Source organism: Onychomys torridus, chromosome 21 (genome assembly GCF_903995425.1).
Source record: "Onychomys torridus chromosome 21, mOncTor1.1, whole genome shotgun sequence".
NCBI lineage: Eukaryota > Metazoa > Chordata > Mammalia > Rodentia > Cricetidae > Onychomys > Onychomys torridus.
The window spans coordinates 29,334,432-29,361,313 of NC_050463.1; the positions used below are offsets into that span (position 1 = coordinate 29,334,432).

At 38.4% G+C, this 26,882-nt stretch overlaps 1 protein-coding gene across 3 annotated transcripts in view; it reads left to right on the top strand.

Moving 5' to 3' along the window:
• Positions 1 to 2,373, top strand: part of Memo1 (mediator of cell motility 1) — a 93,871-nt gene extending 91,498 nt beyond the window's left edge. For all 3 annotated transcript variants that reach the window (XM_036170814.1, XM_036170816.1, XM_036170815.1), the window contains one exon: positions 611 to 2,373. In XM_036170814.1, coding sequence (XP_036026707.1) covers positions 611 to 742 — 132 coding nt within the window. In that variant the 3' untranslated portion in view covers positions 743 to 2,373. The remainder of the gene's footprint in view (positions 1 to 610) is intronic.
• Positions 2,374 to 26,882: the final 24,509 nt, after the last annotated feature.

A 26,882-nucleotide genomic window follows, 5' to 3' on the forward strand; every position in this document is an offset into this window, starting at 1 on the left:
ATTTTAGGAGCCTTTTCATCTCGTTAAAGGAGCTCAGATTGGTGAAGGGAAAGGCAGTCAAGGACCTAAATTAATTTCTGGAACGTAGATTGGGGTATGCTGCATTCATTTTCTGAAGTCTGAATTAAATCTAATATAATTGTTTTGTTTTGGGGTTGGGGATTTAGCTCAGTGGTAGAGCGCTTGCCTAGCAAGCACAAGGCCCTGGGTTCGGTTCTCAGCTCCGTGGGGGTGGGGGTGGAGGGAAGAAAAAAAAAGAATTGTTTTGTTTTTTTTGTATGAAAGACATTATAAACCAGTACACAGTTAAAGTAAAAATTATAGCATACTTCTGTATCTGTGAGTTAAATAGACATTTCAGATGAATAAAAGCCTTTAGTACATTAAGACAGAGGAGGCCGAGATCTAGAGAACGAAAAAAATAGACACCAGTTATTAAGAGGCTAGGTTAGGACATACTCTTTGTGAAAATGACACAGTGAGGCAGCAGACATTGAAAGATAGAGTAATACAAGTTGATTTCTCAAATGTGCAAAGTTATACTCCCAACATTTACAGTGTTTGTATTTTTATGTGATGTCTGTCATAATCAACTTTTTCTTTTTCTTAGGCTATCACAGAGCTCCAGAAGAATGGAATGAATATGAGCTTTTCCTTTTTGAATTATGCCCAGTCGAGCCAGTGTAGAAGCTGGCAAGATAGTTCAGTGAGTTATGCAGCTGGAGCACTCACGGTCCACTGAAGCTCCGACCCTCAGGGACGCCACCTGCACAGACTCATACTCTGTCCGGGGTCCAGCCTAGCCTTTACCACGGTGTTGGTTCTGGTGTGGGGGGATTCTGCAACCTCAGACTAACAGAACTCTCTTCTCTTCTTTTCTAGTAGGTGTAGTCCTCCTTAATTTCAACTCATTTAAAAAATGCTTTATAGTTTGGGGCTGTGGAAGGAAGGCTGGAATCAAAATATTTTGATTAAAAAAAGATGTCATTGTAAAGGCCCAGTTGGCACACAGTTTTTGCAAATGACTTGTAAAGCATTTAGCATATCCGAAATTTGCACTCTTTACAGACTCATGCACACAGATTCCGCTTTCAGAATAGTTTTGCAGATTGTACACAGACAAAAAAGGGTGGAAGCTTTTTAATAAAGGAACTTGCATTTATAATGATCTGTATTAGAATATAAGAAATCTCCAGTTATAGACAATTACTACCCATGTTGTACAACAGATACCTTCTATTTTAGTTGCTAATAAAGGGCTACACAACTCAAAATAGTCTGATTTAAACTTATTGCTTTGTGGTATAAATGGAAATTTGATTTTTATTAATTCCATCTCAGAATTTTTGTTGAAATGGCTAGCCTCAGCTCCTATGTAAGAATGTTGGAATATATTTTATTTTTACATTCATGTGATTTTTCTTAAATCACAAAAATCATAGTCATATAATTTTAAAGTTAACTTTCAAAATTAGTCATTTGCTTTTTTGTGTGTGACATACCCTCATGTCATTATTATATTGTAGTAGAATATAAATTCAAGGATGCTTTTAAAAACAAATAGATTTAGTTCTTTCCTTCAAATACTGTGTTTGATAGTCTGCAAATGAAGAAACATTGAAGAGTGTTATTAGTATGTTTCAAGTCATTGCAGACCACACACCACTATGTGTTTTTTTACTGCTTAAAGCAATTTGACTCTTTTACTTGAATTTTTAGCAAGAAATCATTGACAATAACAGTAACAAGGCCTACTGGACTTGTGATAGTCCTGCAAATTTGGTTTTTTTTTGGGGGGGCATGATTTTTGGTGCGGCTCTTCCAACTAAAATAATGGTATGGTGTTGTATTAATTTATCATAGATTTATTCTAGTCATTTTGACAAAAAAACGTGTAATTCATTAAGCCATCATGCATGTTCTTCATTATACCTATTTTAATATAACACTGGGTGTCTATATCACATTGGAGAGTATTTATATCTTCAGTGTTATACCCAAGTAGCACAATTTTTAGATGCCTTGCACCAATTTTCTTTGGAAATTTGCATTTCTTATTTATTAAATATCAATTTTATATACTCAAGAATAAGAAAAATAATACTACCTTTTAGATTCAAAATTATCTACTTATACATGTAGGGATTATACTCTTATACATCAGTGATTTATTTTCCATTATTTAGATATGCTTTTGAGTACTAATAAATATTTATCCTTTGTTTAATACAGATTATAAAATTTTCTGAATTGACAATAGTGAATTTTTAAAATGTTTTCTGAGTATAAAATTTGAAAATACTGAAAATTCAGAAGAAAAAAGATTATCTACTGTCTCACTACCCAGAGATACACTGTTAATGTTTTTCTGTATTTACTTTTAGTCTTGTGTTGTTTATGAGTGTGTATGTGTTTGTGTGTGCACAATAACAGAATGAGATTCTAGTGCTTACGCGGTTGCATTACGCCCTGTTATTCTAAGTACTTACTGCCTGTGTCTTTGAAAACTCAATTTTAAAAAATGGCTAACTAATATGTTAACACTGTATGGAAATAATCAGTTCTCTCTTTGAATGGTAGGCTGTTTCTAATCTTCCACAATTTTATAATGGAATGGGCATTCTATATAAAGTCTGAATTCTATATTAGACCTATTCTCCAGGGTATAATCATGAACATGAAATAAGTGGTTTACATGATAAGAATTTCTTAGGCCCTTTAGAATATGCCAAATTACATTTCTATTGTACCAAAATAACAGTGTCCCCTCATCAGCATCCTTTCTTCTAACTTTTGACAAATTGTTAAACAAGTAATTGGTTATTTCTTTTTTAAGTTGAATTTCTTTCAAATTAATCATTTATTATCTTTCTATGAATTTAGAATGGTTTTTGAGAAACAAAGATGTCTAGTCCTAAGAGCGCGTTTATACTGCACATTTTTGTTTGTCCATTTATTTGCTTGGAGACATGGTTTGCCTCTGTATACCATGCTCACCTGGATAGCCCAGGATGGCCTCAAAACTCATGTCTGAGCCTTCTTCCTCAGCCTCCCAAGTGCTGGGATTGCAGACATGCAGTACTGTGCCTAGCTTGTACCTCACTTTGAAAACTAGAATCTTCCAACACTAGTTTGTCCTTTCTTAGAATGAACAGGGTTTTTTTTTTTTTTTTTTTTTTTTTTTTTTAAATTACCTGTTTTTAGAGTAGACACATTTCTGAACTGATACTGTGTTCAATTCTAGTTCTGTCTCTGCCACCAGTTAGTCCTCTGAAGTGGTGTTTCCGTGTCGTGCTGAAGCTTCCTCGTCTGTGAGGGTGCAGGTGACCTCTTAAGCACCTTCTTGTTTCAGAGTGCCAGGTTTTATGACTTTATTTTTTAATAGATTTTTGGCGTGACATGTTAGATAGGTTGATTTAGATATTTTTATTTCAGTTCTACATGTGAAAATGAAAGTAAAACCCTTGTTATTTCAGAGAAAGCAGGAGTTAATTCACTTTACATCTAAATTATTGGACTTCGCCTTCCTATTTTAAGTGCCTTTAAAGTTTTGTATTTCAGATATAAAATGTGAAATTATCATGTAGTTCTGTAATACAGTAGTTCCTTTGTTAAAAACGTATGAATTATTTTCAGCAACCTTTTATTTACCTTAGGTCACACAGAAAGTAGTATTTGTGGAGTCCCTCTTCCCCACTAGTTAGTCCTTAAGAAATGGTACTCTAGAGATAAGCTAATTGAGCAGGTAAGTAAGTACTCTGCCCTGGAAGTAAGAAGTCCATATAAAGAAGAGTAAAGAACCAGTGAGAGTCCAATGCCTCTATTTGTATATTCCAGTATGGATGTTATTTCCTGAGCTGTAGCTAATGGTTATGATTATAGTAATCTTAGTTTGCTTTGGAAGCATGTAGTTCATCCCCCTCGATTAGGGGCTGGGAAATGTTTTCTGTGAGGGACTAGATTATTATTTTGGACTTAATATGCCACAATGGTCTCTGATCTGCCATTGTAATACAAAAGCAGCCATAGACAGCATGTAACCAAACATATGCATATGTTTAATAAAAATGTAATATATACTAAGATGGAATGCTGGAATTGGCCTGCAGACCATAATTTAACATTCTTATCCTAGGTGGTATAATTTCTTTGTAGTTCAAAGTTGGCTAATGGTCTAGCGATAGTATGCAACACAACAGGTGGTTGTATGTTTCTGCCATGTGAGCCTTCTTTTAATTGGATGCCGTGTCAGTGGCTGAATTTCGTACTGAATGCTCACAAAGGTAAGTGGGAAGTAGGGAAAAGTAGGAATTCCTGCAGATAACCTGGCAAAGCACCTTGAAATCCTTGTATTTGCTGATGTACATTGAGTTTATTTTGCTGCTGTAAACTAATCAGGAGTGAAAGTGATGAATTGTTGGCCTTGCTGTGCAGCCAGGGCTGTCCTCTAGCTCCCTGGTGTTGGGACTTCCCTAGGCCTGTCACAGTGAACTGTCTCACATGAGTATCTCAGGTCACTAGGAAAGACTTGAAAAAGTACCCTTTTCTATCACTCTTAATTATTGAGATAATGATTTCTAATAAACTCAGAATAAAAGAAGTTTAATTCAAATAACTTTAGTTGTACTACTATTTCATCATTGAGGATCACAGAACATCTCATCACGTGGTGCTGTCAGCCCTACAAAGATGCCAGAATAACTAATCATTAGAAACTGTACACAGGAGACTTAATAAACCACATACATGCTATTGTTTAGACTGGAAATTGTACATCACTGGATTAAATCTGAATATCTACACAGTAAGAGAAACAGGCCTCTGTGGAACATGATGTAGTTGAAGGAATAGGTGGCATTTGTTTTTTAAGAGGATAAGTTTAAGGAGAAGAGGTCTTCAAATATTTGTATGACTGCCACTCAAAAGGAATAGAATTGTGTTATTGTTGTAAATTAAACCTTTTTTTTTTTTTTTTTTTTGGTCTTTAATCCCAGCACAAGGGGCTAGAGGCAACTGGATCTCTGTAAACTTAGAAGCCAGTTTGGTGTGTGTAGCAAGTTCCAAGCTAGCCAGGACAATGTAGTGAAATCCCATCTCCAAAAAAAGAGGAATTAAGAAGTGTAAGTTTCTGGTCCACATTAAATGTGGTATGTAAACATTTCTGATGATGAAAATTGGCTCTTTTCTCATCAAATCACTGGAAATATTTAAATAAAAGCTAGATCAATGAGTCTCAAAGTAGCAGTGATACCAACTGAAACTTTTATGAATAATTTGTGTGTGTGTGTGTGTGTGTGTGTGTACATTTGGAGGGACAAAAGACAATGGAATTAGTATAATTTAATGAAAGTATGAAGTGTTATTTTCCAATCAAAATAGATTTTAAACTGTATTAACTTCTAACAGATTATGAATTGTTAAAATGATACTTAGAACCTTAGGCTAATTCTTTAATATAAAGATGTCAATACAAAGCAAGTTGAATTGCTTTAATACAAATTGAAGTTGTTATTTTTTATTTTGCTTTGTTTTGTTTTTTTAATGGCTGCTTTCTCAAACAGGCACGTCTTCAAACTGAAGAACAGCTTTATCAGTGTCAGGATGGTGTACTGAACTGAAGTACTAGGGGAACTAACATTAGAAAGGAAAATAAATTTTCCTGTCATTTTCCTGTTATAGCTAGCATATACCTGCAAATAGGATCACATTGCATGGCATATTATCACCAGAGACTGTCCTGTTTTATAAATGGCCCCTCCAGTAATGCTGGTACCCGAGACCTTGGCCTCTTTTAAATTGCTGTGGATGAATTCTGTTTGCCTAGCCTTATCTTCCTGAGTTCTTAGTACTGTGTTAAGAGGTTGAATGTTTCCAGTACCATTTATTCTAGAGTTCACTGGTGTTTTCAGACTGGGTTATATCTAGGGTCTGTTGTGTTTCTGTTTTCCTTTCCTTCCTGTGTGTTTTGGGGAGGGGGTTGCTGTTTTAAATTTCAATACAAGGTTTTGGCTATTACCCTATAAAATGATGGGAAAAAATTTAAAACCAGTTCTTCTAATTTCGAAAGCCATAATATAATGCAATTAGGTTTTTTGTTAATAAGTTACGTTCAAGTGTACATTTTTAATGCCAAGTCAAATTTGTGTCATATGATCATGTATATTATTCCTGTTATCCCAAATAATGAAACCAAAGAAAACATACATGCCATTATAAAAAAGCAGTTGAAGGCCAACAATATTCAACCATATAAGCAGGGCATGAGTTCTGATCTTTGAATCTGCCAATATAAAATTCTAGAAAATATTCAAAATTTGCTGGCTAATGTTTGGAATTCCTCACTCAGTATGATATTATATATTTAAGTAAAGAGAACGAAACCACAATTTAAATGAAGTAGAATATATTGACCAAATTTTGTGTTTTAAAATTACTTAAAAACTGTAAAATCAGTTTTAATAAAGGTATTTTAAACTTAACTTTTATAAATGTAATTCTTTTTGAGAACATTTATTTGGAATTAATTCATTTGAATATAGGACAAAATAGACATTCAACTGGTGGTGTTCAGTTCTGGTGATGTGAATTTTGAGAAGAAAAGAATACAATAAAGTGTTTTCTACAATACAAACCTTTCAATTGGAAGCTTTTTCCATTTTTCAGTTTTAACTGTGGAAATCAAGTTTCTAACTAAATCAAAGGAGGGCAGGGTTACTTTGTGACAGTGAAGTGTCTGGTGTCTTCAGAACTGTTGGTTCACGCGTGATTCCTGGCTTGCTTTGCTCTTATGCAGTGTCTCGTGGTGTGTATCCTAGTCTCCTGATATTGGCAGACTTTGAAAGCTCATTGCAATAGTTGTGGCTGCCTGACCAGGGCCACTAGGTTGTCTGTAGTAGGATACTGGGGTGCTAGAAGCCCCCGACTGGTCCATTTCAGCTTTGCAGGTGAATCCCTTTGGGCTCCTGGAACAAATCATTAGACGAGCACCTCTTCCTGGACATAGAATTGGGTTCTGGTTCTTTAGTTCTGTGTAATTTGAGTAGTATACCATATTCCATATTTTGGTTTTAGCACTGGCTATTTGTTGTAAGCTATTGAATTTAGCTTTATATGCAGATTTAGTGAAAATCATTTATGGAAACGTCTCTTAATTTATAGAAGTAATTTCTTTTGTGGGCTCATGTCCCTTAATTGCAGATATTTATGTTCTGTTATTGGGGGATTATTTTACAGTTTTGGAGTTAGTGCGTATGTGCCACATGCTGCTTTTACGTAACAGGACAATGACAGCAGTTGTGTAAGAGAGTCTTAGTGCTGGTGAGATGAAGACAGACACCCAGCTCTTCCATTCCGGTCCTTTGGAAAGTGTTCTGCAGGCACCTGCTACTCTGTCGGGTTTCTCAGCTGCCCACACAGCGCAGTAGAGTGCTGGGAAAATAGTGAGGAGAACGGGAATTAGTGGATGATGACTCCAGTCTCTTCATCTTTTTGGGTGGTCTGGAGGCTTGTTTCATAGAGTTCTCAGAAGAGGACTGGTCCTCATTGTTCACAATAAGAAACTGTTAAATACAGATTCTCACATGTTTTCCTCCTCTGACACTTCCATTCCTGCATAGGCATTTCCTGGGATTATCTCCCAAATAAGCCTCTTAGCTTTGAATCTATTTCTGAGTCTTATTTTTTGGGACTTACTTGAAATGTTCATATTATATATTGAATATGTTAAGAAAATTACTTTGGATAAAAATCTAAAACATCTTAATTAATCTGTCTTATCACATCCATGCTCAATTTAATTTCTTTAGTTTCATCTTTAATGAATTTAGAACTCTAAGATTTTTCTACTTGTGCTTTTAAAAAGGTATGGCGAGGTTATATAGATATGGACAAAGTGGATTATTTGGTAGAAACTGAAGCAGAACAAGGAACTTGGCATGGTCACGGTCAGACAGTATGTGCCATTTGGATTCAGTTTTCACACCTTTCACTGCTGTTTAGACTTAACCAAGGGCCAGGCCTCGCCTTCCGCAGTGTTGACCATGATGGTGAATTTACTCTGTGAGCTTGGTTAAACGGTGGCTTTCTGTAGGTTATTAAAGAAAAGGGATATGCATTTTAGAAGTTGAGTGAGCTCCATGTTTAATTTAAAGGCCATTTAGGGGTCAGGAGAGATGACTTAGAGGGAGGGTAAGATCACCGGCTGCTCAGTTTCTGGCACCCACGTGGCAGCTCACAGCTGTTTGTAATTCTAGCTCTAGGGGATCCAGTGCCCTCTTCTGGCCTCCATGGACACCAGACATTGATGTAGTGCACATATAGACGTGCCTGGTACACATTTATACACATAAAGTACAAATCTTTTTTTAAAAAATTTTTCTTTAAATAACATTTTTTTTTCCTTTTATTTATATACTGACCACAGTTTCCCCTCCTTCCTTTTCTCCCAGTCCTGTCCCCAACCCCCTGCTTCCCGGCTACTCCCATCCCCTTCCACTCCATCTCCATGCAGAAAGGGCCAGGCCTTCCATGGGCTTGAACAAAGCATGACACATCAAGTTGAGGCAGGACCGAGCTCCTCCCCTTGTGTCAAAGTTGGACAAGGTAATCCAGCATGGAGGACAGGTTCCCAAAAGCCAGCCAAGTGCCAGGGACAGGTCCTGATCTCACTGCTGGGAGCTTTACAAACAGACCAAGCTACACAACTGTCACACATGCAGAGGGCCTAGGTCAGTCCCATGGAGGCTTCCTCAGTGTTGGTCCAGAGTCCATGTGCTCCTACAAGCTCAGGTCAGCTGCCTCTGGGTTCACCCATCATGAAACCCATGACTAACACAATCCTTCCTCCCTTTCTTCAGCAAAACTCTCGGAACTCAGCTCAGTGCTTGACTATTGATCTCGGCATCTGCTTCCATCAGTTACTGGATAGAGTATCTCTGATGACAATTAGGGTGGTCACCAGTTTGACTATAGTAAATGGCCAGTTCAGGTACTCTCTTCCACTAAGAGTCTTAGCTGAGATTATCCTTGTGGATTCTTGGGGGTTTCCCTGGTGCCAGGTTTCTCGCTCTCAAATGCCCCTCTCTCCCATCAAGACTTCTCTTTCCTTACTCTCCCCCCCCCTCTGTCCTGCCTCCAACCCTCCTCCTGTACCCCACCTGCCTAACACACTCCCTCACATTCCCATCCCTTCCTTCAACTTTCCCCTGCCTTCTGTTTATCCAGGAGATCTGTTTACCCTTCCCAGGGAAATCCATGCATTCCTCTCTGGGCCCTCTTTGTTAGCTCTTCTCTTTGGGGCTGTAGATTGTAGGTTGGTTGTCCTATACATTACTCCTAATGTTCACTTATGAGTGAATACATATCATTTGTCTTTCTGGGACTTGGTTACCTCACTCAGAATGATTTTTTTTTCTAGTTCCATCCATTTGCCTGCAAATTTCATGATTTCATTGTTTTTTTTTTTTTTTTATAGCTGAGTAATACTCCATTGTGTAAATGTACCATATTTTCCTTAATTATCCCTTCAGTTGAGGGGCATCTAGATTGTTCCAGGATCTCGCTATTATGAATAATGCTGCTATGAATATAGTTCAGCAAGAGTCCTTGTGGTATGATGAAGCATCCTTTGGGCATATGCCCAAGATTGGTATAGCTGGGACTTGTGGATTGATTCCCAGTTTTTTGAAAAGCTGCTATATTGATTTCCAAAGTGGCTGTATAAGTTTGCACTCTCACCCCTTGCTCACATCCTCTCCAGCATAAGCTGTCATAAGTTTTTGATCTTAGCCATTCTGACAGGTGTAAGATGCTATCTCAGAGTAGTTTTGATTTGCATTTCCATGATGGCTAAGGATGTTGAGCAATTCCTTAAATGTCTTTCTTGGCCATTTGAGAGTCTTCTGTTGAGAATTCTCTGTTTAGATCTGTATCCCATTTTTAAATTGGATTATTTGGTATTTTGATGTCTAGTTTCTTGAGATCTTTATATATTTTGGATATTAGCCCTCTGTCAGATACAAGGTTGGTGAAGATCTTTTCCCATTCTGTAGGCTGCTGTTTTTGTCTTATTGACCGTGTCCTTTGCCTTACAGAAGCTTTTCATTTTCAGAAGTTCCCATTTATTAATTGTCAGCTTCAGTGTCTGTGCTGCTGGTGTTACATTCAGGAAATAGTGTCCTGTGCCAGTGTGTTTAAGGCTACTTCTCACTTTCTCTTCTGTCAGATTCAGTGTAACTCTATCTTTGTTGAGGTCTTTGATCCACTTGGACTTGGATTTTGTGCATGGTGATAGATACAGATCTATTTGCATTCTTCTACATGATGACATCCAGTTATGCCAGCACCATTTGTTGAAGATGCTTTCTTTTTTCCATTGTATAATTTTGGCTTCTTTGTCAAAAATCAGATGTTCATAGGTGTGTGGCTTTATGTCAGGGTCTTCAATTTGATTCCATTGATCCATGTGTCTGTTTTTATGCCAATACCAAGCTGATTTTATTACTATAGCTCTAGAGCAGAGCTTGAGGTCAGGGATGGTAATGCCTCCAGAAGTTCCTTTATTGTACAGTATTGTTTTAGCTATTCTAAGTTTTTTGTTTTTCCATATAATTGAGTATTGTTCTTTTGAGGTCTGTAAGTAATTGTGTTGGGATTGTGATGGGGATTGCATTGAATCTGTAGATTGCTTTTGGTAAGATCGCCATTTTTACTATGTTAACCGTACCTATCCATGAGCATGGGGATCTTTTCATTTTCTGAGATCTTCTTCAATTTCTTTCTAAAACGTCTTAAAGTTCTTGTCATACAAGTCTTTCACTTATTTGGTTAGAGTTACCCCAAGATATTTTATAATTGTGGCTATTGTAAAGGGTAATGTTTTCTTTCTGATTTCTTTCTCAGCCTGTTTACCATTTGTATATAGGAGGACTACTGATTTTTTTGAGTTAATCTTGTATCCCACCACGTTACTGGAAGTGTTTATGAGCTGTAGGAATTCCCTGGTAGAGTTTTTGGGACTACTTACGTATGATATCATGTATCTTTAGATTCAAAACGGAAGAGTCAGTTGTAAGTTCTTATGTACTATTCTTTCGATATTCTGGTACGGCCTTTGTCTGTTCCCTGCTTCATTTTCAGTTCTGTGATGGCTTCTTTTCAACATTAGAATGCTGATTTCAATAGCGATGAAGGAATATCAATGTAGAACGTTTGTACTTATGTTAGAGATGTAGTTAAGTCTTTTTACTGTAAAATTTATGATGTGTCTTAAAATGCACTATATTGATTTTGTTTAATGGTTTGAATATAGATGAAATTTAAGTAAATACTTTGTTCCGTTTATAGACCATCCTAAGATTAGTATGGACACAAATGTAGCCATCAGAGCACATTGAAAAATATATTTAAATTGATTTTTCTGGTATGTTAGACCTGTTGTTTATCCATCTGTCAATCTTTCATCAGAATACCAGAAAATATTGATTAGATGCTGTCAATGTGCCTTTTGACCCCTGAGACCCTGCCCTACACTTCTGAATCTATGACAGAATATTTCTTGACTTTGAGGTTGTATTTGACAGAAATAATCAAAGATGAGCTAGATAATACAATTTGGGAGAAAACAAATGAGTGTTTATTTTGTTTTGTCTTTTCCAGACCTGTTTTCTCTGCGTAGCCCTGGCTGTACTAGAACTCTGTAGAGCCGACTGGCCTTGAACTCACAGAGATCTGCTTGCCGAATGCTCTGGGATTAAAAGCATGCGCCACCACTGCCTGACAACAAATGAGTTTTAAAGGGAAAAAAAAAAATCTGCTTTTCTCCTGGGACATGTCACACTGCTTAAAAAAAACAAAAAACAAAAAACAAACAAAAAAAAAACAACCCACATTGGAATAAGCCTGTAATTTGGTAAAGGCATTGCTTCTTTGTACATATACTTGTGTTAGTAGAAAAAAATTAAGCTTGTTACTTTTCAGACTTTATCCCAACAACTACTTGATTTATTACAAAATTCTTAGATAAGGGTTTTTTTATTTCAAGTATTCCATTATGGGAAATCAAAGATCTAATACAAACCACACACGAATTTTAAAATCTATCTACACTTAGCCCATTTTCTGAACACTAAATTCTTTCTATAAGGGAATATTAAGATACATTCATTAAAAATAGGAAATGGCCTTTAAACAGTTTAGCTGTAAGCTAAGTTTTTAAGTGGTAATTATTAATGTTGAGTGTTAAATATGACATTCTGATGATAACTTCTGAAAAACAGTCCAGAATAGTCTTTCAGGAGTGTACCTCCTGTTCCTCAGGCAGTTGAGTCGACTTTTATGACATATATACATCTATTTAAAATCTATGAATGAAATGAGAGAGAATAGGGGTTTTTATCTTCTTGTGACTGACTTCATTCACTTAACATGATTATCCCTGGTGACTTCATTCTATATAGTTGAAAAAATTTCATTGTGTTTTATGCCACATTTCTTTTATCTATTCTCTTTATGGACATTTAGGCTGATCTCACAATTTAGCATGTGTAAACAGTGCTGCAATACACACTGACGTGAAAATGTCATTGTGATATGTACATTTAGAGTTTTTGTGGGTAAGTGCCTGGAAGTGCCATAGCTGGATTGTAGAGTAGATCTGTTTCTGTTTTTTTTAAAAGAACTTACTGATTTCCATTACCCCAGGCACCATGTGAAGTTCCCTTTTATACCCATTCTCCTTGCCAAGTTTTGTTGTTGATTTGCTTCTCTTTCTGGTGTTTGTTGTTTGTGCCTTTTTAGACAGCTTCCTGCTATCTAGTCCTAACTGACCTGGAAGTTGCTATGATGACCAGGCAGACCTTGACCCTTCAGTGGGTCCTCCAGTCTCTCCATCATTTAAATGTAGGCATGGATCCCACTTTAGGCTTACTTATTTTCCTCAAGGCTGCCATTCTGAACGGTGAGGTAGAATCTTATTTCTCTGAGGGCTAGTGAGGATGCAGATCTTTTCGTATGTTTATTGCCCATTTATGTGAGATTCATTTTTTTTTTTTTTTTTTTTTTTTGGATTCAGTAGCCCATCTCCCTTGTCTAGGACGGGCCTTAGACTCAAAGAGTGCTGGGATTAAAGATTTAAAGGCATGTGCCACTACACTGAGCTCAGTAACCCATTTCTTATGTGCATATATGTTCGTGCATGGCTGCAAATGTGTGTGTGTGTGTGTGTGTGTGTGTGTGTGTGCTGGTGCATATGTGTGGAAGCAGTGACCAACCTTGGTGTCATTGATCAGGTGGTGGTCACCTTCCTTTGTTTGCTTGTTTAAGACAGAGTCTCTCAGTGGCCTTGCAACTTGCCAGCTAAGCTAGGCTGTCCAGTGAGCTCTCGGGGTTTGTGTCTGCCTCCCTTCGCTTTTTATTTACTTATTTATTATTATTATTATTATTATTATTATTATTATTATTATTATTACTATTATTGGTTTTTCGAGACAGGATTTCTCTGTGTAGCTTTGCACCTTTCCTGGGACTCACTTGGTAGCCCAGGCTGGCCTCAAACTCAACAGAGATCCACCTGCCTCTGCCTCCTGAGTGCTGGGATTAAAGGCGTGCACCACCACCGCAAGGCTGCTTTTTATTTTTAAACTATGACTTGTGGATCGAGCTCAGGTCCTGTTTGCAAAGCAAGTTCTTCAACCAGTTGAGGTATCTCCCTCCTCCTTGTAACCATTTCTTGATTGGGGTGATGTTTCTATTGTTTGGGTTTTTGAGTTCTTTCCTATTCTGTCAGTCCTCAGTCAATGTGTAGTCGGCCAAGATCTTCTCCTGTTGTGTGAGACTGGCGTCTCTTTCATCAGTTCACTGTTTCCTTTGCTCCATTTGCTGCTTTTCATAATTTCCAGAGCAACTGTAATCCTCCTGTTGAGGACTTGCTTCCTTGTGCTTCCGTTTCCCAGGGTTTCCCTGTCCGCCTCAGTTTGCAGGCTTCTGTGGGGTCCGGGAGAGACAAGAGCCTCATTTCCCCTGTATTCGGATACTGTTGCTGAAGATGTTGTCTTTGTGAACGAGCCGGAGGCCCTGCCATTCTTCCACTTCACTGGCCCACACCCGGCTTTGTGCAGCTGCCCTGGTGATCTGGCTTGTAGCTTGCTTGCAGTACGCTTGAAGTGAAATGTAACACTTGCAGCAAGATTGTTTGCTCAGAATTACTCTCTGGGACCTTTTGTATTTCAGTGTGAGTGTGCGTGTGTGTCTGTTTCTGTGAATGGCATTGTAGTTTTGATGGAAATTGCACTGAATCTGTAAATTGTTTTTGGAAGTATAGTTATTTTCACAACATTACTTCTTCCAACCTGCCATCATAGTTGGCCTTTCCCTTATCTTCTACTGCATCCTTTGATTTCTTCCTTCAGTGGGTTAAGGTCTTTATTGGGGACTCTTTTGCTGCCTTAGGTTTATTCCAAAGTAGTTTTTTGTTTTGTTTTGAAGCAGTAGTGAGTGGTATTGCTTTGCAGATTTCTTACCATGTTTATTATTTGTGTATAAGAAGCTATTGATTAGAAAGAGTGAATTTTAACGAAGTGTTCATATTGCTGAAGATTGAAGTTTGAGCCGCTTGTTAAAACTAAAATAATTGAGGCTGAAATTTAAGTAAGGCATTTTATGTGGAGTTTGTACCTGCGTCTAAAGGCCAGCATTGCTCGACTGCAATGGATACACTAAGGTAATGAGGTATTTACCCAGTTTACAGGTAGGTTTCTTCCCTGCTTTTTTGAGACTATATTTCACTCTGTAAACCCAAGCTGGCCTGAAACTTGTGGTCCCCGCCTTAGCTTCCTGTTGCTAGAGTTACTGTGTAGTAATGGCCAGCTATACTTTTTTTAATTTTCAAAATTTATGCTATTTTAAAATGCATGTTTAATATTTTCAGTTATAGAAATACAGATAAATATATAGTATTTAAGCCATTACTAGTTTCTTACTTGAAAAGCACTTTGCTTGGTTCAGTATATAAAAGTAGCTTTTATACAGCAAAATTACATATTTTAAAAAAGTTTTTAACTGAAGAGTCAACTGTATATAACAGAATAAAGTGGTTTAGACAAATACATCTTCACAAATTTTAAGAGTATTTTTAGTACTTCATGATAACAAAAAGCTTTCTTTGTTTGAACTTGGTAACTCTTTCCCCTCCTCCCCGTCCCTCCTCTCTCCTCCCCTACCCCATTTCTCAAAGGCTGTCTACCAGTTCAGACTGTTGGGCTTTGGTAGTGAAGGGGTTTGTTTCTTTTTAACAGTGAGTTTTAATCTTTCTGCCCAAGATGAACACTGTTATCATGAGATCCTCTTAACCCCCCCACCCCCGACATTGACTGCTCCCAAAGGACCAGTGAGTCTCTACTAGTTGTCTGGAACACTCTTGAGGGGACAGAGTAGACACAGTGGAGGTTTGTAGCAGGCTCAGTTAAATCACACATCCCTTGGAAAGTACAGTGTAGTGATTTTATATTTAATGCAGTGAATATCAAAATATGTATCTTAGCACCCCTCTTTTAAGTTAATTGATGCAGACATTCGACAGTCGTAGCGTTGCTGGTTAAATGCTTTGAAAAATGCTATAGTACCTGCTTACATTAAAGAAGATTTCCTTTAGCATTCAGAACGCTATAAAGATAAAAACAGTGAGCTTGTGCTGTTCCCCTTCCTTTCTGTTGTGTTTTCCCTGGACATGAAGACAGTGGAGACAACAGCAGGTGTCTGCTTGAGGAACCCAAGTCTTCACTTGGAGAGCTAGCTCTAAGTCTGGTTTCTGAGAGGAGGTAACGTGTTCAGTGTTTGGTGTCCTTATCGACGTACTGAAGTGGGCACAGTAGCTAAGGAGATCAGATGCCTGGTGCATGGCTTTCCTGTGTGAGAGAGTTAACGGCACATTCTCTGTCTGTAATAGAGATTAGGATGCTTTGTGTTTCCTGTTCGGCCCAGATAAACACTTCCTCCTTCCCCCTTTTCCTTCTCACTCCTGTTTCTGTTTTTCCTTTTTCTTTCTTTGAGATACAGCAGAGAGAAAAACTCAGGTATGCAATTGAATTTCATACTCTTAATTAGCACTCATGACTTCAGCTCTTTCTCCTGAAAAGAACATCCCCATCATCCATCATTCCAGCGTAAAATCATCCACATATCACTGTTATTTAAATGGATCTAGCTGGCAGTGTGTTGTATTTAACAAATAAGGTAGAAGAAATAACGTGTTGTTAGTTTTTGTTTGGTTTGGTTTCTCTGTATAACCCTGGCTCTCACTCTTATAGTTCAGGCTGGCCTTGAACTCAGAGATCCACCTGTCTCTGCCTCCCAAGGAAATAACATTTTTTAACGTACTGCATTTCATTCTTTACAGCAAATCATGTTTTAATGTTTTGTCAAAAAATTTAAAGAATATTTTTTGTAGAAATGTTTATAAACATGTAACTATGTTGTATGGTTCTATAATTACTAATAAAATCATTTTCAAGTTATTTTTGAATGAGATTGCTTTGTGTGTGCTACAACAAATTTTGCGAGCCTAAAACAGTATTTCTCTGTGGATTTCTTTTATTCTGTATCAGAAGAGATACAACTGTGGTTGTCTTTTTTAAATGTTACTTTTGGATAGGTCATGTCCCTTGGCCAACACCTAGGTTATTTGTTAACACTCTGAACTGATGACTGGTCACTTGTCTCTGTCCATGATGTACTGCCACTCATGTACTTTTAAAGCAGTTGCCCAAAAGAGAAGCAACTCCTTTGCTGATTCCATCTACTCTGTGAGCTAATTATACTGCATGCTGTGCGTGTTGTGATAATGGTCATGCTGTCAGGGTTTTGTGGGGTGCTCATTCATCATGGTCAACAGTTTTGTGCTTGGTTGAGGATCCCACACATAGAAAGGCAATAAAGGTTTAGAAGTAAATGGCAGGAATGATTATTGGAAGTAATGAGACTCTGCCCTGGGCCAGCCAGAGTTGTACAGTATGCAACCTTTTCAGACTGGCTACTTCCCCATATTAATGTATAGTTATGATTGGTACTTAATTTCTTTTTTTTTTAGTGTTGAATAATCCCTTCTGTATTTTATTACTATTATCAAATGATCTACTCACCTATTGAGATGTACTTTAGTTGCTTTCAGATTTCAAATTTATGAGTAAAGCTACTATATAAATCCATATTTAGGACTTTTGTGTGTTTTAATTGGTAAAATGCTATGAAAGGACATTATTGTATTGTATGTGTGTTTAGTGTTTGTGTGCATCTGTGCAGGGTGTGTGTATTTGGATGTGGGCTGCTGCTTGTGTTTGTGTGCATCTGTGCAGGGTGTGTGTGTTTGGATGTGGGCTGCTGCTTGTGTTTGTGTGCATCTGTGCAGGGTGTGTGTATTTGGATGTGGGCTGCTGCTCGTGGATACCAGAGATCTCCCTTGGGAGACATTCATCAGGAGCCGCCCACTTCATATTTTGAAATAGGGTCTCTGGGATCTGGAGCTTGCCATTGAGGCTGGCCAGGCTGGCCAATGACTTCCAGGGACCTGCTTGTCTTCATTCCCCAGCTCTGATTACAAACAGGTGCAACCATGTCTGGCTTTTTCCATGAGTATTAGGGATTAAACTCAGGCTCCCATGCTTACACAGCAAACACTTTACCAGCTGATTGATCTCCCCAGCTCTTTTGTATTACAAGCGTATATTTAGTTTTGTGGGAAATGCTAAACTGTCCTTCAGAATACTACAAGGAGTGGGTCAAAGTTCTGGTTGCTCTTAGTGTAAGTGTTTTGTATTTTCTCCATTCTAATCATTTAGTTTTTAGTTTTTTGTTTGTTTTCAGGTAAAGTGTTGTTCTGTTGCCCAGGCTGGTTTTGAATTAGCCTGTCAAATCACTAGGGACTCTAGGTGCTCACTATACCTACATAAATCTTTGTAATGGTTTTACCTTGCAATTACCCAATGAGATACATACAATAATAAATACAGTCATTTATGTATTTACTGTTCGGGGAATATCTTTTACACATTTAAAAAGTAGTATTAACTTCACACACATTCAGAATACTTAAAATGCACCCCAGAGTTGGTTATCATGAGAGAATGTCATACCATACAGCACTAGCCTGGGAAAGGGGAGAAATTTGAATTATAATTTCTGTTGAGTGCATATTGTTTCCCATCACTATACAATTAAAAAAAGGTGGGGGGTGGAGAAATGGCTTAGCAGTTAAGAATATTTATTGTTCTTCCAGAGGACCTGCATTTGATTCCCAGCACCCACATGGCAGTTCACAACTGTTTGCAACTCTAGTTACAGGAGATCAAATGCCCTCTTCTGGCCTTCATGGGAACCAGACATGCAGGTAGTAAACAGATACATGCAGGGTCAACACCCATACACATAAATGTAAAAAATTGTACAACTACCTTAAATCTGCATTTATGTGTACGGAAAAAATAAAGGAGGAGAAAGAAATTTATACACCATTTTGGTCAAAGGAAACACTTGACGTTGGAAGACTCTTCTAGATAAATAGAAGCTGTGACAATCCATTGTTGGTAGATGAATAAAAAGGGAAGAAGGGGGTTGCCAAGATGCCTCCCCCAAACTACTAATTTTTTGCTTGGAAAGGAAGGTTTTCCAACAGTTAGTAATGCCAGAAGAAAGTTTAAACCCATAGGAAGAAGAAATAATGCTGGAATCATTAAAAAGGATTTGGTCATTAATAAAACACCTGAAAATATCACAAAGTGGGAATGAGACATTTGTAATGCCTTTATGTTGAGTGTGAAGTGTGTTTGAAGATCAGCTGTGTACTAGAAGTCCTAGTGATTTCTAGGGCTAAATAAAATTAATTAGGAAATACAGGAGATAAATTGGACTCATGAGAAAGAAAAGTAGATTAGTGACCCAAAAGAAATGAGGCAAAGAAAGAAAGAGGTCATAGGACAAGCAGCTATGAAGCCAAGATACAAGTTCAACTCTATCCGTACTTCCACTATGGAAAGGGACCTGGAAATAAAACGAGTGATTTTCCAACTGTTGACTGGAGCAGTATCCAATTACTTGCGTAGTTGAAATGTCTAGACAGATTTATGATCCTAAACATTTTAGAGCTCTTTACAGAATGGATTGAGACAAATACTGAAGAGCTGAACAGCAGTTTAACCCAATGTGTTTTTATGGACCTCCTCATCAAATAGAATACACAGTTGTTTCAAGTTCACATGGAACATTGAGCAAGCTAGATCATATGATGGGCCATTAAAACAAGTCTCAGTGAACCCTGGAAGGTTGAAATCTTATCCCCCCCCCAAATGTTTTCTCTGGGCATAGTCTTAATTAATGTGGACAACTATCTAGATAAATTTCAGCGGTTTGGAAATTAGTTGATGCACTGTCAAATTCCAACCAGCCCAAGGGAAAAAAATAGAAGCAGAGTGAAAACTGAACAAAATGGGGTTATGCTGAAGTATTCTTGAGAAAGAATGTTTTTCGGAAATAAACCTTTCAAATTAGCCTTACTTTCCACTTCTGAAATAGAAAAGAGAGATGGTCTGAAGTGGAAAGCAAATATAAATCCTCTGAGTGGATTCAGTACTGATTTGAGAAAGATGTCAGTGGTCAGTTCAACCTATTAATACCTAGTCAGTAGACCAGGTAAAAGTGACAAGCCCTCTGGAATGAAGGTATGTTACTACAGATACTGCAGTGACAGTAAAGTTAACGGAAATAGCGCAACTAGTTCATCCTGTGAGTTTGTCAAGGTAGATACAAAGGGCAAGTCTAAAAGACCACTGCTTACGTCACTCAGAAAGTCAGGTAACAGCTGGGGAGACCTGCTTACTGCAATTCCAGCAGTCATGAGGCTGGTGGAGGAAAATTGAGGTCAAGGCCAGCTTGGCCTGCATAGAAAGACTCTGTCTCTTTAAGATCCTATATGATACATTAATGTTTTTGATGATGCTGTAAGCACAGTGTTAGGTCATACAGATTAGGAAGGAAGAGGGAGAGATTATCTCTCTCTGTAAATGGCATCATCTGGAAAATCCAGAGAGATCTAGGGAAAAGCACAACCATGAACAGTTTAGCAAATGTTTAGGGCACAAAGTCAATACGTAGTATTCATTTTATGAAATGTGGGTAAAGTTAATGCTTGAAACCCTCTGTACTGAAAACATGGTTCTTAATTGGCAGAAATTCAGAGATGGGTGTATACATGAAAATACTGGATCAAATGACAGTATTACTAAGATGTCACTCCACCCAAGTTTACTTACCAGTCAGTGCATTCTCGGTATCCCCGCAGAGCGGATTAATTGGTTGACTGCTTTTATAGTCGTGAACCTCAAGCCTAGGGCCTTGTGATTGCTAGACAAGAGCTGTACACCCACAACCCTTCTGTCAAAAGTAGAAATTGATGAGGTGATTTCACAGCATTGAAATCAAAGGATAGGACAGTCAAAGCAATGTTTATTAAAGTAAGATTGCATTCTACCTTATTCCAGGCCAGCCACTGTATTGTAAAATTATAATGCAACAGAGTAGTGAGTCCAGAAATAGACTTACACTCTAGATTTTCAGCAAATGTGCCAAAAGTTCACTGGAGGGTTGGGGATTTAGCTCAGTGGTAGAGTGGTTGCAAGGCCCTTGGTTCGATCCTCAGCTTAAAAAAAAAAAAAAAAAAAAAAAAAAGTTCACTGGAGGCAGTGACTAACAGTTTCTGCATCAATTGAACTTAAATGTGAAGGAAAAAAAACTATCTCAGGTGCAACCTTCTATCATACTTACTAAAATTAAGTGTAGACCTAAACCTTAGACATCTGAAAATTTGAGAGAAAACTTAGTGTCCTTATTGTTAGGTAAGGACTACACCAACTGAGGTCCCACCTCCTTGTTGACATCTGTGCCCTATGTGCTGAGTTGAAGGAACGTGATCGGATCTCTCATGTCAGGGGTGTTTAAAGATAATGTTTTCTTGCAGAAAAGTGAATAGGTATGAAGGAGGTAGATAAAAGCATGACTAAATTTGTCATGCTTTAGAAGAATTTGTACAAAAGGCCTTTAGGTAAAAAATGCCAAAGCATATAATTAAGCCAACTTTGTGGGACATCTGAAAAGATGGATTTATTTTTTATCAGATGTTTAGGTAGTATGATGAGGCATTTGAAAATCAGTGCAGATGTGGCCTGACACATGTAGATGTGTAGTTCTGACCCAGGGGCTCTTTATTTCTGAAGAAAATATTTGAAGAGATAAATAGTGGGCTTTCTGAATAGGAGATTCATGTTATTTGAAGACTGCAAGATGGAAGTGAAAATGTTCAATTTGAGAGGATTTTATTTTTATGATGTGTTTATTGTATACAGTGTTTGGTTGATAAGACCAAGAAAGTGTAATACCTGTTCTGTAGATTGTTACTGAAGGTTTGTCGTAGGAAAGGTGAAACATCTACAACAGAGAAGTGGATAGATCATGCCACATTCATCAACGTGCACATGTATGAAGGTTGTATGTATTAAGGGGAGTACAGACAACATGCTAAGTAGGAACAGAATAGCATGTAACACATCGTTGTGTTTTATACACCAGTTGTACAAGTGGGTAGAGAGCAGGAAGGCTATACCAAGATGTTAACAAGACCGGTGGGATTAGGAACATTTCTAACATTTATTGTTTTACTTGTATTTTCTACATAAAAATTATTAAGACAAAATAAAATTCATTTAAAAGGCCCTGGATGGGCATGGTAGCGCATGCCTTTAATCCCAGCACTTGGAGGCAGAGGCAGGTGGATCTTTCTAACTTTGAGGCCAGCCTGGGCTACAGAGCGAGATCCAGGAAAGGCACAAAGCTACACAGAGAAACCCTGTCTTGAAAAAAAACAAAAAAAAAAAAACCCCCAAAAAAAGAAAAGAAAAATCTTTGTGTTTATGTTTGTACTAGTTTATAAAAGCATGTCAGAAAGATGCTTTTAAGGTTACCTTTTTAAGATTTTAACTGTTTTAAGGTTATAGGGGAAAGTGTTAATTTATGGGAAGCCCTGGAGTATAGGACAAAAGGGAGTTCCTGAAGTCTGAGTCTGAGGTTATCACACCAAAAAGAGTGGGTTAGAGCCTTGACAGGCGTTCGGGGTTCTTCTTGTTCTTACCTGAACACCAGTGAAGCCAGGAATAACTCCAAGGAGGCCCACATTTCCCACAGCTTTTCACATAGCTGCCTCCCTAGGTTTCCAGGCTTTGCTAGCTGAATGCTGTACCTGGGAACATGAACTCACACCTCTCCTTGGTACCTCCCTTGGGTAAGACTAATGATTAGGCAAGTTAGAGAAATGCTAGGTAAAAGAAAGGTCATCTAAAGGCAAGGATAGATAGAGCTCTTGGCAACCACATCGTGTTGTGTCACATAGCTGGTCCATACTTTACCAATTCTACTTCTCTGAGTTCAGTGTTCTTTGTTTGTTTTTTCTATTGTTACTTACATCTCCTGGCATTTGTCTACTTGAATTTATGAATTAGTTTCCCCAATATATCATGCAGGTTCATCTCAATCTGTGTTTTTTCCATATCCATCCTTCTTGTGGGGCATGTAATGAGAAAGGTTGTCTTGTCCCCAAAATGTCAGAATGTGAGTATACTCCTTATCCAGCAGAAATTAAGTACATCTTTTACTATGGGGTTTAAATAATAGGGCTTTGAAAATTAAGCTGTTTTTCCCCCTCTGTGTGCCTGAAATTTAGATGCCTTAGGATGTATGTCCATCTTTAGGCAATGCCCTTTCCCACTTTTTTTTTTCTATCCTAATCTCTTTAAAAGTTGTTATGGAATATCTTTGTCCTACGTTTTGCTCACATAAAACACATAAATAATTTGGCCATTATTTCTGCAAAATTATTGAGGACAAATCGAACTCTTGGCTGTATGTCTTGGCCTAAAAAGTAGGTAAGTCCTTTGTTTTGTTCTTTTGAGACAGCGTCTCTCTACATAGCCCCGAGAGTCCTGGAACTCACTCTGTAGACCAGGCTGACCTCAAACTCACAGAGATCCACCTGCTTCTGCCTCCCAAGTGCTGGGATTAAAGGCATGTGCCATCATGCCAGGCTATGTAGGCAAGTCTTTTAAATGACAGAATAAAGTGACCAAAACTTTCATTTTAAGGGTAATGATGTACTTAGTTTAAAAAAAAAAACAAACCCAAAAAAACCCCTTACATTTTCTTGGCCATATTTCTTAACTTACGGTTGAGAAATATTTCTCAAATGTTTACTTGAATTTTATTTATTCCAAAAATTTCAGAATGTGACTCAAGGACCACTTTCAGAATTCCATTTGGCACTTCTGTTTTTAAGCTCAGAAACTACAGGCATTGGGTTGGACTCTTCTGACATCCTAACTTTCAGCAAGAGTCCTCTGTGAAGTTGCACATTAAAGTTTGAGAACTATAGAAGTTGCAAAATGTGTCCAGTTGGGAGCAGGATGGAATGTCTAAGTGGGCAGTTACAGACTTACAAGTGCAGGATGTAAAATCAAATCTGATTTTCTGTAACATTTCTTCTTTAAAGACATGGTTTTAAAATTTTGTGTGCTCTGGTGTGTGTGTAGGGGGTGTCTTTGATGATGTGCACATCTGTACAGATGTGACCAGAGAGGGTATTGGATGCTCTGGACCTGGAATTACAGGCAGTTATGACTAAACTGGTGTGGGTACTAGGAATCGAACTCTGGTCTTCTGCAAGAGCAGTGTGTACTCTTAACTACTGAGCCATCCCTGTTTTTTACAGTCCTCTGTAACATATTTCTAAATATGGATTCATTCACCTTTTGCAGATACAATATAGTATTTAAAAATCAACTCTGAATGCCCTTTACTTTCCACAAAAGTCCCTATATTAAACAAACACATTTGTCATATTTTAATTTTAATTAACCTATTACACGTTTTCTGCAGAAGTCACAAGACACTCCATATTGAGGTTGGGGGAGACTTTTGTGTAGACAGTGGTTCTCCATCTTTCTAATGCTGGAATCTTTAATACAGTTCCTCATGTTGTGGTGACCCCCAGCCATACAATTATTTTTGTTGTTACTTCGTAGCTGAGATTTTTGCTACTGTTAAGAATCATAATGTAGATATTTTTGGAAGATAGAAGTTTGCCAAAGGGTTGCAACCCATGGGCTGAGAACCGCTGCACTGGGATGCTTTCCTACCCAAGTCTCCTTGAATAGTGAGATACTTAGTCTTCCTAAGCATGTGGTTATTAAGAGGACACTGCCAAACTGTAGTCCATTCCTGGTGGTCCCTTGGAAAAGAATTGCTTCTCCAAGCCAAGAAAAGTTGAACGCTTCTCTGGGAACTTTGGATTCATAGATGTAAAGAGTGTTCGTTGGTTTAGAGTCCGACGTTCATGTGAAACCTCACCTTGGATAAGCTTCTTTCTCTGAATCTTTCATAGTATGTTAGATTTATGCCTACTTTGTATTCTGAGAAGAGATAATGTATGTACTGTCTGTGTGGAATTTGCATATGCCAAATGTTTTTTGACTGTTGCCTTTTACCATTTCTCCAAGGTTACATCTCAGTCACTAAGAATCCATTGTATGCTACAAACTAGACATGGACAGGAAAAACTAGAGGAATTCCACAGGTTCCTAAGGTTTGAGAGCAAGAATCTAAGTACAGGGTCACCCAAGGAAGTTCCCAGTGGCCTTCAAAGGATCGCAGCCCCTCCATTACGTTAAGCACTAGTTGTGAGCTTGTCCCCTCCCCCTTTCCATCTTAACTAATGAGAGAAATAAGCGTCTCCTGAAGGAGCTCTTGGGTGGAGTTGGTAGTGTAGCAGGGAGACACTGGCAAGCCCTAGGGAAGAGCTTGCTTTCTCACAGAGAAGCTAATGAGCTCACTTGGGCATTGAGCCGCAGCCTTTTCTGCATTAGGTAGTAAGCAGCTGAACTTAAGTAGAGTACAAGGGCAATAATAAAAATACAGACTCTCAGCATAGCCCAGTGCACTTCATACATGGTAGAGAACCCACCATATACTAAGTATGTTGTCTTAAGTTCTCCTTCCCTGGAGCATTTACAAGAGCAAACAAGAAAACACTGGGAATGACCAGCCTCCCTTTCCAAGAACTGCCTTCTGACATATGTCCCCAGAACCTTCCCAGGAACACTGTTCAGCCTTCAGAGAGAGAAGTCTGGAGAATCTTAAGGCTCACATCCTGTCTAGAGAGGGAGGGGAGGATGGCAACAGCTCTATGCCTCAGGTCTTTGACATTTACCCAAAGCCATATCGGCAACCTTGTAAAAGTATAAACTAAGCTATCCAATAACGTGCCCGAACTCGATTCCTTTCAAGGTTAATGATTGAGATGCCCATTATCAAATCAAAATCAGGCTGATCCGGATTTAAGTTCTGGTTTCCTCCCAAATAAAGTTTCATTAAATGCTTCAAGGCATTAAATGCTTTATTCTTGATAAAGAATGATGTAATAAAAGTGGTGTTCATAGTTGAAAATAAGATGATGCATTTAAAGCGCTGTCACATACTTAGCCGGTGCATTCTCCACAAATGTTTACTATTATTAAACTGTGCCCCGAGGGAGGGGTGGGGAGAGCAAGGGAGGAGGAAAGAAGAGTGGGAGAGAGAAGACAGGAGGAGGGAAGGAAATCAGTCATTACACTAGGTGTCAGCGTTGTGCTTCAAGTAAAGTGCTCAGTGCCTACTCTAATTTTACTTAGAGGGTGTCCAAGCTGAAGTAGCCTGGAATAGAAGAGTACTTAAGCAGAGCTGGGAAGTCAGAAACCTAAAACAGCAAAAGGAGAACACAGCAAGGCACTGGTGTAGGCTACTAAGCACCAGTTACTTTTCCAAACTAGCTGTCTGTTGAAAATAAGCCTCCCACCCCCTTTGGTATCTGCTTGTCTTTAGAAACCTCCCAGACCAGAAGTTAAGACCAACCTTAGCTTCATCTAGGGCACCAGCATTTTTCTCATCTTTAGATTCTGAATCTTACACTCGTTTATTAGGAAGAATTGTTGGAATCATGTCTTGACTACTTACCGAATAGGTGGTAGTGCTCATTTAATCAGAAGGTCAGCTGGAGAATAAAATACACATTTGAAAAAGGCCTTACTGAAATAAATGTTAGTCTATATATTTGGCAAACATTTTTCTTGAGAGAAACAAAAGTAGGGGCTGGGGAGATGGCTCAGCAGTTAAAAAGTGCTTACTGCACAAACGAGATGACAGGTTTAGGCCTTCAGCACCCACGCAATGCCAGGTGGGTGTGGCATATCACCTCTAATTCCAGCCTTGGAAGGCTGAGACCCGGGGCCCCTTCCCTCTCAGCCCTGCAAATTCGCTATCTAGACAAGCTGTACCTGGGGCTTTGGATTTGATCTGGAGACTCTGCCTCAAAGAACAAGGTGGAGGAGCATTTTAGGAAGGCTCCTGATACCAGCCATGGGTTTCCATGTGCACGCACACATGCTCCCACGTGGATGCACACCATGTACACACACCTGAAAAAGTAAAGAAGGGCGATGTGACTTAGAATTTAGTTGCTCATCGAACTTGAGCTCACTACATAGTTCAGTGCCGGGATTACAGGCATGTACCACACCACATGCAGTCTGACGCTTCAACGTTTTTTGCGTATATACAGTATGCGTATATGTGTTTGTGGGTGTGCCTGTGGAGTCCGGTTGAGTGTCTCCCACGGTTACTTTTCCCCTTAGTCTTACTGAACCTGGAGCTCATCAATTAGCTAGACTTGTTGTCCAGTGCCTCCCAGAGATTCTGTTTCTGCCTCTCCAGTGCTACATGTACAGGTGACTGGCACATGGGTACTGGAGAGCCAGGCTCAGATC